The sequence below is a fragment of the Ptychodera flava genome (assembly GCF_041260155.1).
Source record: "Ptychodera flava strain L36383 chromosome 3 unlocalized genomic scaffold, AS_Pfla_20210202 Scaffold_25__1_contigs__length_14229661_pilon, whole genome shotgun sequence".
Classification (NCBI taxonomy): domain Eukaryota; kingdom Metazoa; phylum Hemichordata; class Enteropneusta; family Ptychoderidae; genus Ptychodera; species Ptychodera flava.
Genome location: NW_027248279.1, coordinates 1,436,264 through 1,448,763, shown reverse-complemented (window position 1 = coordinate 1,448,763; position 12,500 = coordinate 1,436,264). Strand labels below are relative to the sequence as shown.

Here is a 12,500-nt window from a genome sequence, read left to right as displayed (position 1 = left end):
ATCGATGGCTTACTCAAGGGCTCTGTATAGTAACCTATGTTATGATATTTCGCCTTCCCACATTGGAGAACAGGCGAAAATTTTTAGACACTCTTTTTCTTTATAAAATCCTTCACTCAGTTTATAGTGTACCAGATGTCCTTGCACAGATTCATTTTAACGTTCCTGCTTTTACATTGCGTCGTGCTGTTCTTTTTAGACCAGTGTCAGCACGTACGAATATCTTGAAACACTCATTTTTATCACGATCTCAGACATATTTTAATTCTATCTGTAACAAGCAAAATTTAGATATTTTTAATAACTTCAGTAATTTTCGTCATGGATTATGTAAGATCCTTTTATTCTGAATGATTACTTTTATCTGGATGTATTTCTGTGTATCACTGCTATGTTGCTGTTTTTTGTTTGTTTTTTTTTATGTGAATTCTCCCGTCTGTTTATTTACGTTGTAACTATTATATATTTGTCGTTTTTGTATTATATTTTTATTTTTAAACGAACTTGCTATTAGAGCAACCTGTTGGTTCGAGATTAAAATAACAAGAAAAAAAACACCTTGCGACTGCAAATGTCTTTAGTGCGTCGATATAAAAGATAATCCGTACTTCGTCATCCGAATTGCTCATCATCGAAAACACGAAAGTTGAAAAACCAAACAAACAAAACTAAAGGCTCACTGCAAAAAAATGGAAACTACAATATTAAAAACTAAGTAAAAAATAAATGCTTTAATAATAAAATACAGTTAAACATTCCTTATCTGAACTGAAAAATAGCATTTTAAAATGGACATCCGATACATACAAGGTGCCAAGTTAACATTTGTCGAGTCATGCTTTATCCTTCGAAATACCTGTTACATCATTTAGCGAGACATGTAACAAGGTCACATGACGTAAGACACTCTAAATGATCAAATAGATGATCAATTGTTGACTTACGTCTTCTTCTTCTTCTACTTCCTTATCTTCTTCTTCTTCTTCTTCATCGTCTTCTTCTTCTTTATATACATTTCCATAAGAATCCCTACCGGGGGCATCAAATACATCTTGCTCAGTGCCTGACTATTCAACAGAGAAAAGTAGCATTTCTGTTTATACAGATCCGATTTCCTTTGACGTAGTATCAACAACTGGTAAGTTACTTATCCCCTGATATGTTTCAAATGCTTGTTTAGTGATAAATGCAAAACGCTTCTACAGTTGTCTGTCTGTCTGTCTGTCTGCGTGACTCTCTGCCCGTATATCTGCACGCATGCACGCATGTATGTATGTATGTATGTATGTATGTATGTATGTATGTATGTATGTATGTATGTATGTATGTATGTATGTATGTATGTATGTATGTATGTATGTATGTATGTATGTATGTGTTTGTGTGTGTGTGTGTGTGTGTGTGTGTGTGTGTGTGTGTGTATGTATGTATGTATGTATGTATGTATGTATGTATGTATGTATGTATGTATGTATGTATGTATGTATGTATGTATGTATGTATGTATGCATGATGCAATGCATGTATGTATGTATGATGGCAGTAATACTGCATGTTTTCTTTTAGCCTCTTCTAGGGGAGATTTTTCGTAATCAATAATTAATTTCAAATGAAATTGACATCTATATAGCGTGTGATAACAAGGTATTTCCGAAGCCGAGTTCCTGAGCAATAGCAGTTTATATTAACTGCTTTTCGGTTTCAGCAGGTGTGCACACCTAACGCTTGTCACAACGTTTGGTCATCACTGTGTTAGAATTGAAATCAGGTCTACTATGTTTTTAATGTAATTTTGATACTTAATATGTAAAGGAAATATAAAAAAGAAAGGAAAAAAAGAGTGTAAAATTTATAAAAAATTTGATTTGTAAAAAATTTACTCGACCGTTTCACATGATGAACTGAAATATAGACTCTACATATTGTTTAGCATATCTTCTATCAGAGTTATTGAGTCGTAGTTACGATAACTTTGTTATCAATTGCAAATACAGGTATTTAACAAGAACAGTTGTGCCAAATAAATATACATTGTTGTGGAAGTAATTGAGATGCTAAATCTCCTACTTCAAAACACGTTCATTACAAATTGAGCAAGGATACTTAGACAAGATATAGGTATTAAAAAAAACAATCTCAGCACCTTTTTTGCAGACTTTTTATCTTCTTTTTTTTTGAAAATGTGAATCCCGGTCGTGGTAGCTTTATGATGTAAATAGATAACTAACTATTAGGCGAAAAAAACTGTTGACCAAATTTCAATCGCCCTTTGAATCAGATAGGTGCTTACGCAAGCACGATAGTTTGAGGGTTAGTAACGACTTTTTACTGATATTTAAATAAAATATGTATTTAACAGCACAGATGACATTTAATCACAAGAAGTCAATATAAATTTAACGTTGATGTAATCCAGCTGATTTTTGATGTTTTTTTTTAATATGAAGGTGGCGAAAACACTGACTCAGATTCACACCTGAAGACTACCGATGTTACAATCCGATCCCAGACAGCTTCACAGGTAATGATTGTAAACGACTATGTTCTGAAATGCATATGTTGTATTTTTACTAATATCTTACGGGACGAGCTCCATAGAATGTTATTTTCCACAAACATGTCTATCCTAAAAAGACCGGGTATTCTTCGATAGACACTTTGGCTGACAGTGATTTGCGCACTATTTAACATGTCTTTTGAAATTGATATGTTAACAACCATTGATAACGTTTTATGTGTCAATGAGATCATACATTTGGCAAAGCTTACGGGTTCATAGTCTAGACAGCAAGTTTTCACTGTTGCTGACTTAATAGATCCTTTGCAAGTAGTCCAAAGTATTGGTGTCGAGGTCATCATTATCACATTTATTGTCATGTATTTGATCACTGGTGTTTAACGACCCCTCTTTATTTATTGGTAGAGGATTGAAAACATAACTGACCATATACTGCATGTTCAAGGGCACAATATCACTCTGAATGAAAGTATCGAACTAACTGAAGGTTTGTATATTTGATTTGTCTTCTTTTCGAGAGTCGTTTGACAACAGCTTTCATCGTGTTCCTATGTCAAGAATAGCTACTACGTCTGGCCTTGACGTACAAACGTTGCAGAAACATTTCGTCTTTGGTATGATTTATTAGGTGCATTATTATAATTGGTAAAATGATGTTAATTTAAAATATAATTGGGGGATGAAAGTTACTATTACTCAATGTGAATCAGTATGAAAATATAATTTCAACAAATCTCAAGCAACAATCACTGCTCTCATTAAGAATAAAGTAGAAATTGATATTTCTTGGGTTTTACAGGAATACTAAGAGACATGCAACAAATCATAGATGACATTTTTCCAACTCCCGCTGAACACCTACTACCGGAAGTTGAAAAACACATCACCAAGACATTTTTGACAATGTTCGATGAGCTAGCTATGTTCATACTTAACAAGACTAAGTCTGGTGGTGGTGCTATTGAATTCAGGACACGCTCGTTTGTTTTCATCCTTGAAAAGAACTCATTTGAGAACCTGGGCAATACAACGTTGATGGTCGTAGCTCACAGTGGATTTGAAATCCCTCCATTGATAAATATCTCACCTTATTTGAAACGTAATGCAACTGTAAACAGAATGGTACGTAAAATTTCATTAAAAGAAGAGAAATAAACTTGTATACTTCATCAATGCTTATTAACATATAATACACAAATGACTACAATTGTTGGAGAAATGGGGTATCACTTGCGGATCAAGCAAAGACTGACGCACGTCAAACCGTACCTGCTGATTCTTACAATTCTTAAGAACATAGCTGCCTGCCCCGAGTCACAAAATCAGTACATTTATTTTAAACAACTGTTGTTGTTCCTTTGGATTAATGCTTAACTGTCGGAATAAAAGAGGAATTCTATAAAGATTCTTTGGGTCTTGATATGAAAGAGATGGCGATGAAGTGTCGATACTTTGACGGCAATACGATAATTGCCAAAAATTTGTTTGTGACACGATTATTGTAACATTTTGTAAAATATATAATATTGTATACTGCTTCAGATACTTCGTATTGAGAGCTTTGTTCACGAAATAACAAACATGACGGATCAATTCACGACTGATATACTGACTCTGTCATTAAGGAATGAGGATGGTGAAGAGATAACAGGTATGTCACGAGAAAAGAAAATACTTTGGATGTTTAAAACAATGAAGTTAAATTTGATAATCTATTAGTCGTTCTTTGAACTTGCCACATTTCCTTTCCTGACGAAGATTGCATTTGCGATCAAATAATTATTTAGTCGGGTTTATAGTAAAAAGCAAGAACTTATATAGAATTAAAAATAATAAAAGTTCGATATTGATTAGGTTCATATTTAAGACTCAACAATATTGACAATGAACATATACAAAACGCATAATCGAGTAAAACAATAGAAATGCGACGTAGGTAATACCTAAGAATGACACTAATTGTTTTGAAATTCAAACACCAGTGCGCCGACGGACTTACATTAACAATTATTATCAATAATATATATGCAATATTAATTTCCGCAACTACACACATTTGTGTGTATTGTCTAAATTATGCTAGCATTTGTAAAACAGAAAAAATACACTGTAATTGTTAGTTCCTTGATGTAGGTCATGAATGCCAGCATTTCTAGTCATGTCAGTATCTGTAAGATATCAAAGAGCCCATTACTTGCATATAAGTGAAGTTTCAGTTCTTAAAACAAGACAGTTCAAAACAAACTGCAACTGATTTATAAATGCAAAACAATGTATTACTATATAGCAGATACAAAATATTATCGATGAACGCTCAACTTATATTTCGAAAATAAAATAATCCTTTGGTCGCAACTCAAAAAATAGCCGACATATACACATGTTAAGTGTTTGAACTCAATCGATGTAGTATGTCGCCTAGAATGGAAACAGTGACATTTTCAATTACAATATTGTTTTTTAGCTGAGTTGAAAACTATTATTTTTGCTTGCAAAATACAGAAAACGATCCAGTTAACAGGCTTCACTAGTACGTGTAATCACACATTTATGTAATAGCGTGCACAATATTATGCATTTCAGTACAAAACGCGTCACGAGATATAGGCGTATGGCTAGGCAATCGCCAAACATTGTCGGATGAAATGGTGTTGACTGGTCAGTATATTGAAGAAGACGCCGCTTCGAACTACGTCTTTGAGATTATGGTAAATTCTTAGATGTATCTTAATGTGATTCGATTTGATCAGCGTTTCTATTGTCAAAGTGTTCATGCCTTACAAACATAATTGTCACATAAGGATCATCAGACAGTCTTGCTTACCTAAAACACAATTTCTTATTTTGTCTGTATAATTCCACATATCTGAATATGCATCGTTATTATATTAAGTTCTCTTTCGATGACAAAGATATTTCGTAACATCCTTCGTAAGTCCTTTCCCCTCAATGGATCGCATTATTGACGATGTTTCTATTTTCATTCCCGCCATTATATACAGAAGCAGATATGTCGGTAAAATTGGCTTTTCTTCTGAAATATTCAGGCTTTGAAGCCATACTACGCCATTCAGGTAATGCTTAAGACGTCTGCTCCGGTCTATGAGAACACCACGGTGTGTGTTTCAACTGAATTACCTGGAAATTCAAGTAGCTATGGTGGTTTTCAGTTTTGCAAATATTCATCTTTCTACGGCACCAGTGCTAACATCTTCGTTCCACAAGAAAGGGTCACAAGGACTGGAAGATATTATATCATCTTTGACCTGATATACAGTAGGTGGCAAATTCTTGATCAAAAGCAATGATAAATCCTTACAATTTGTCTAAGACTCACTATTAGCATATATATTGATATGATACGATATCAACGCCTTCCGAAATAGGATAATTGACTATTCTTTATGCTTATTATCAATTCCTAAATAACAAATATTTAGGGGTTTTAAGTTTGAGAATGATTCGAAATTGAACCATATTTCAATATTTAACTATTGTGCCTTTGACTCTATTGATAAATGAAAAGCACGAAAGAGAGGGAATCGTTTCAAGCTTTGACCTTTGTTGTTTAATTGAGTCTCTCATTCAGTCATTGAAACACTATGAATCATAAGTTATCTATTATATCTGAATACCTTTGTAAAAAAAATTCTAGTTTCCAGGTTAAAGAACTGTTCGTAAAAGACTATTTAGAGCCGGTGTGCTGATACCAATAGGTCGATTTTCGAAAACATTTGGAATGTATTCCAAGATCTGATTAACGTTTGTGATTGCCAAAAAAAAAAAACATTTTAGTGTTTATTCTATTTTAGGTCATGGTGTAGAATTCAATGTTTCAACGACCCAACATAAATGCAGTTACTCTGTTGACAAGGCAAACACTTGGCGAAGTAATGGATGCAAAGTAAAAAATTGATATTATTATATATATATATATATATATATATATATATATATATATATATATATATATATATATATATAATATCCAATGAATTTCTGATAATGCTGGTTTGGCATTGTTGATGCAACAGTTATTGGTTTGTTGGGTTTTTTTTAATCACTGGCTGAATAATACTACGATGGCCGAGACAGTTATTCCGATGCAAAATGCAAAATGCAAAATGCAAAATGTAACATTCAAAATGCAAAATGCAAAATTCAATACTTGGAAACGAGGCTTGACAGACGCCATCTTGGTAGGATATTTAGGATGGCTAGATTTTCATAACTTCTTTGAGTTCTTCATCAAAGATTGCTTTCTCAGTTTGATTTTGATCTGGGCCGTGAAATGTATTAATCTGGCGACCACATAAATAATCGATGGCATTTTTATGCCAACCATATTTCAATGTCGAAATCACAGAAAGACCCGAAAATTATGTCTAAATTGCATTTTGTTACGGATTTCAGACCTAAGGAAATGACGTTTCCAAGCAATTTTCACAAAAATCGGTGCAAATTTGTGAGTGCATTTTTCTAGTTTTAAAAGAGAAAAATAATTGTGTGGAATCGGCTTTAAATTGATGTTTACTAGTGTTGACTAGCAATATTGCGCATGAAGTAGTTGCTCTTGTGCGAAGTGTTCTGTCTTATGCGACCAACAAAATCGAATACTGCTATTTGATACACAGCCCCTTTTGTCGGATATGAGATTTTCGATATTGGGTTAGACCCGACCATGTTTATATGTTTAGTGATGATCCCGTGTCGCTCAGACTATGACACATCTTAGACAAAACATCCGCCCGCGCCTATACTGTTGACGGTTTCTTTAATAGCTGACGCCTAAAAATTGCACTTTTTCCTACCGTGGTGAATCTGTTAGGTATATATATATATATATTATATATATATATATATATATATATCTATATATATATATATATATATTATATATATATATATCTATATATATATATATATATATATATATATATATATATATATTATATATATATATATATATATATATATATATATATATATGTAGAATTCAATGTTTCAACCACCCAACATAAATGCAGTTACTCTGTTGACAATGCAAACACTTGGCGAAGTAATGGATGCAAAGTTAAAATTTGATATATATATATATATATATATATATATATATATATATATATATATAGATATATATATATATTATATATATATATATATATATATATATATATTTATATGTCTGTGTGTCTGTGTCTGTGTCTGTGTCTGTGCTTTAATTACAGTAAAAATAAAAGAAATATCATCACCTGCTTATTTTCTTCCAGGTATCTCCAAGATCCAACATTTCATACACCTTGTGTTTGTGCCCTTTCCTCGCCGTAGATCTTTATGAAAAGTCTGACGCCTACTAAACTAAAGGCTCTACAGCGGAAGATAAATAATAATGCCGTGGATTCTCAATAGTCTATGACAAAACATTACATACCATATCGCAATTATTTACCCCTTATTCTGTTTGTTTTCGACAAAAAGTTTGTTTTTGTAACATCCTTTTTGCTCTAAATAGTTATCATTCAAACTTTTTCCCCCACGCGAAAACTGGCCTGGTTGGGATTATAACTAATCGACTAATACTACCGTTCTCAATGTTCATCTACAAATTTTAGATCAGCCAAATGTCTTTGACACGTTTCACGTAACCTGTATGTGATTGGACAAAATTGTTGTTCTCAGCATTTGTAATTATCCTTAGGCTTATGTACTGCCCGGGGTTTGATGTTAGACATCCTCTTCCTCATTAAAAAGTTTTAAACTTCGAAAAGCTGTAACACTACTACATAGATTCGTTTTAGACGTCATGGCAAGTTCCTTCTCAATGGGTCGTAATGTAGAGAGCGATTGAGATTAGACGCTACAAGACAGCGAACGATTCAGAAATCGTCCGACATAGCATAGAACTAAACATTCATGTTTCATTGAAACGTTGAATATATTGTAAAGTACTGTTTAACAGACAAAAATCCAAACTTTGATCGTTTGATTTTATTTTGATGTGACGCAACAAAGGAATCAATAGCACCACTCAAAAACCCGGATGTTTTACGTGGATAAAAAAGCGAAGTCGTCCGAGGGGCTGAGGAGTTACAGAGGGACAAATCACCGTCAGACTGTTCAAGATGGTGATGGTCATAACAGTTGAGTAAAGATAAAAATACAATCATTGCAATACACGAGGTTGGGCCGAAGAAATACATTAGAAATCTGAATTACATGGTTTCACACTATTCAACGTAGTGGATGAGTGGGAGTAAAAATGTCCCCTATACATGTATCGATAGTACTAGAGGAATTGCTTCAGGTGTCTGTCTGTATTCTCTAAAATGTTACCACAAGCTCTATCTAGGTGCTAATTGTATGCTCTAACCCTCCTCTGTACAAGGAGAAAATGTTCATGTTTTGATGTATCATAGCATACATGGTTCTATGCTGTGTGGACTATGTGTACATGTTCCGTTCACTACGTTTTCCTCCAACACGATGGAGGGAAACATAGTGGAGGAACACAAAACACCGTACAAAGACTTAGGTGGCTGCAAATTTTGCCAGCACCAAAGACTAAATGTACAATAAAAGAGGGGTCTCGGTTAACTACTCCACGCGCCCTTGTCTGCTCTGCGTGGTAGTGTCATAATACGGCTATGGCGCAGCCCTGCGTGCTATGCTGTGTATTCTTGGCGTTGTGAGGCCACGCCAAGAACACACACCGTACGCAGAGCTAAACTCAAACCGGCCGTAGGGCTATAGCTGCCAATTACGCATCGTTTGATACCGTGAAAGAAAATTACTTTTTGTTAATACTAGTAGTAACCTCCGTGGTCTTATTTTTCGGTCACGCGTAGGTTAGTCAATGAATTTAACAACGTGCTGTCTACCTATGAGCTCATGGTTAGTCGCTTTCTACGATTATCAAGCCAGAAGAGGATCTAGTACATGGTCAGTGTGTTTTCATTGTAGTTACATAAGGTTTTGCTAGCGTCTGCATATTTCGCCTGTTTGATGAACGTTTATGTTGTATTTGTAGCAAAATTTGTGAAACCAATAAATTTGTCTTGCTTTATTCACAATCCATTTACGAAGCAAATAGAGGAAAATGAGAACAAAATTGCCTGACGACCACTAATATTTGAAATTAAAACTGGCCACCATCCCTATTCCTCTTTCCGTGAGGGAGGCTGTCCTGGTTTATTGTAGCTTATGTGTAGTAAATGGTGACGTGATGCGAAGTCATACTGGTAGAGTGGAGAGTACTTCGCTCTCCAAAAAGTAGTTTTCGTCGAGTATTTTTGACCAGTCATTTTAATTGTACTGAGCAGCTAGGTTAACCACCCAACCGTCCTCTATTGAAATATTGAAGTGTCAGAAGGGGGAAATTCTATTGCTTATTCATTGACTTTTCAAAAGACTTTGATCGGATTAGCCACACCTTGTTAATGTATAAATTATTATCTCCGGGTGTTAAAGGGAGAATGTATAATATTCTACACTCGATGTTTAGCAGTGTTAAAGCGTGCGTAAGATCTGGAAATGTCCTGTCAGAATACTTTGAGTGTCCTAATGGCGTACGCCAAGGCTGTATTTTAAGTCCTATTCTATTTTCTTTCTTTTATTGAAGAGCTTAACTCAATGTTGATGAATTCAGTCCAGTTGGGTGTACACTTATTGTAAGAATTGTATGATTTATTTTGTCTTCTTTATGCTGACGATATTGTTTTATTTACCGACTCCGTCAGTAATCTTATCGATATTCTTGCACAATTTTGTAAAAAATGGGAAGAGACAGTAAACCTAGATAAAACAAAAGTTGTTGTTTTCCGTAAAGGTGGTCATAAGTCTCGTTTTGAGACCTTGCATTTTGAAAACTCCGAAATAGAAGTAGTGTCGTATTATAAATACCTCGGTTTACTACTTTCCTCACGAAATTCATGGTCTAAGGCATTATCAACACTAGCTGATCAGGCCAGCAAAGCCATGAAAATTATCTCTCTGGCTTCATATGGTAGAATCGGCAGCTCCCCAATGAACTGTCACTTCAAGCTTTACGACGGTATGATTCTTCCTATTTTATGTTACGGAGCGGAAATCTGGGGGTTTCAACGTTATTATGTACTTTAAAGGGTACATAGAAAATGGTGTACTCAATATATGGGAGTTTCTAGCAATACAAATAGTGAAGCAGTGATTGGGGAATGTGGGCGATTACCCATATTTGTAATTTGTTATTTGTAATTGACAGAGTCTACGTAAGTTTTGTAACTTGAGAGAGGTAGAAGATGAATATCATTTTCTTCTTATTTTCCCCTGTTATAGAGAACTGAGATAAAAAATATTTTCCTCCATATTTTCAATTTGAGGTGAATTACGACAAGTTTTACAGTCTTATGCGAACTCAGCAGCCAGATATTTTAATTAATCTATGTAAATTTGTTTATTATGGTTTTTCCAAAAGAAATCAGAATTTGTAAAATAGCTGATTCCAGAGCCATGTATGACTTCATCTTTCTTTTTTTTTGAGAGTTGTAATGTATATTGGCCGGAGGACTTGAAATACAATAAATAACCAGTCATGTACTGGTTACTGATACTGATGTGTAGTAAATTGAGTGCACTTTGTAGGTTTTGCCTTGGACACATTGTGCTAATTTCAGAAAGTGATCAAATAATCAAGTGTGAACACCCTTGATTCCGCATTTGCACACCGATCGATCACCGGACAAAAATTACAGAAGAAGAAGAGGAAGAAGAAGAAAAGTGGGAAACCGTATCTACACTAAATCTTGAAATATTCCTGCAAGGGCAGACAGAGTTTATCATAATAAACACGATTGGAAATAATTGGATGGTGAAGCAATTTCTGTAATTTGAAAATGTAAGGTCGTCTGCTTTTATTTTTAAGTAAAACTCCTGTTTTTAATGATGATTGGAAATAATTTCTTATAATTCGATATTGTATTAATATTTGTTTAATCAACTAAAGTAATGTTATCCACTTTTCATTCTTATGCAATGCACTTATTTTAACGAGTAATTTACAATATTGAAAATCTAAGCCGTACTTCAGTCATGAACATTGACAGATTTGAACTATTATAAGATCCAGTTCTACAAAATTAGTTGCAATCGTGTTTTCTTGAGGTAATTATTCATCGACAACATTAAATATTTGCAGTCGGGTACACGATAGTAAATGAATTGGATATTGTATAAATTCTCCATTTCCATTTTTACCACGGTGACAGAAAGTATCGTGCGATAAGCAATAAGTTAACAGTCGGTCAGCTTTACCCGTTTCTACGAAAAGAAAAGAATTCATAATACTTAAGCATTTCATTGATAAGTACCTGTATCTATAAATTCGGAATTGTAAAGTGTTAGCCAGCAGCTGGTAATTACGTTATTCTGAAATAAATATGATGATCAAAAAGTATAACATCTTAGCGGATTAGTATTTGTTTTGAGAGAGAGAGAGAGAGAGAGAGAGAGAGAGAGAGAGGGAGAGAGAGAAGAGAGAGAGAGAGAGAGAGAGATGAGAGAGAGAGAGAGAGAGAGAGTGAGAGAGAGAGAGAGAGAGAGAGAGAGATTCGTTTTGGATACACTCTCGTTCTGGGACATATAATTGTATGTGCATTTACAGCACAGTTGACATTAATTACCAAAAGTTGATTCTAAATAAATGGACGCTGATGTAACCCAGCTTATATTTGATGTTCTTCATTAAAAGGTGCCGGGAACACTGACTCGGATTAACGACTTACGACTACAATGTTGCAATGCAGTCTCGGTCAACATCACAGGTATTATTGTCGAAGACCGCCATGCTATTAATAAATTACAAATCTGTCGTGTATTTACTAATGTCTTACGGGAGGAGCTACATAGAATATTCTTTTATTCGATAAATATATCCTTCCTGAAAAGCTGGATATTTTTCCTACTTTGATAGAAATGCAAGTTCTGTTTAACATGTCGTTTCGAATTG

At 34.2% G+C, this 12,500-nt stretch overlaps 1 protein-coding gene across 1 annotated transcript in view; it reads left to right on the top strand.

Moving 5' to 3' along the window:
* Nucleotides 1–12,500, top strand: part of LOC139125173 (uncharacterized) — a 112,285-nt gene that overhangs the window by 8,202 nt on the left and 91,583 nt on the right. Inside the window, exons 4-9 of the mRNA XM_070691279.1 lie at nt 1,025–1,138; nt 2,448–2,521; nt 2,924–3,005; nt 3,318–3,640; nt 4,061–4,169; nt 5,102–5,226. Of these exons, the coding sequence (XP_070547380.1) occupies nt 1,025–1,138; nt 2,448–2,521; nt 2,924–3,005; nt 3,318–3,640; nt 4,061–4,169; nt 5,102–5,226 (827 nt within the window). The remainder of the gene's footprint in view (nt 1–1,024; nt 1,139–2,447; nt 2,522–2,923; nt 3,006–3,317; nt 3,641–4,060; nt 4,170–5,101; nt 5,227–12,500) is intronic.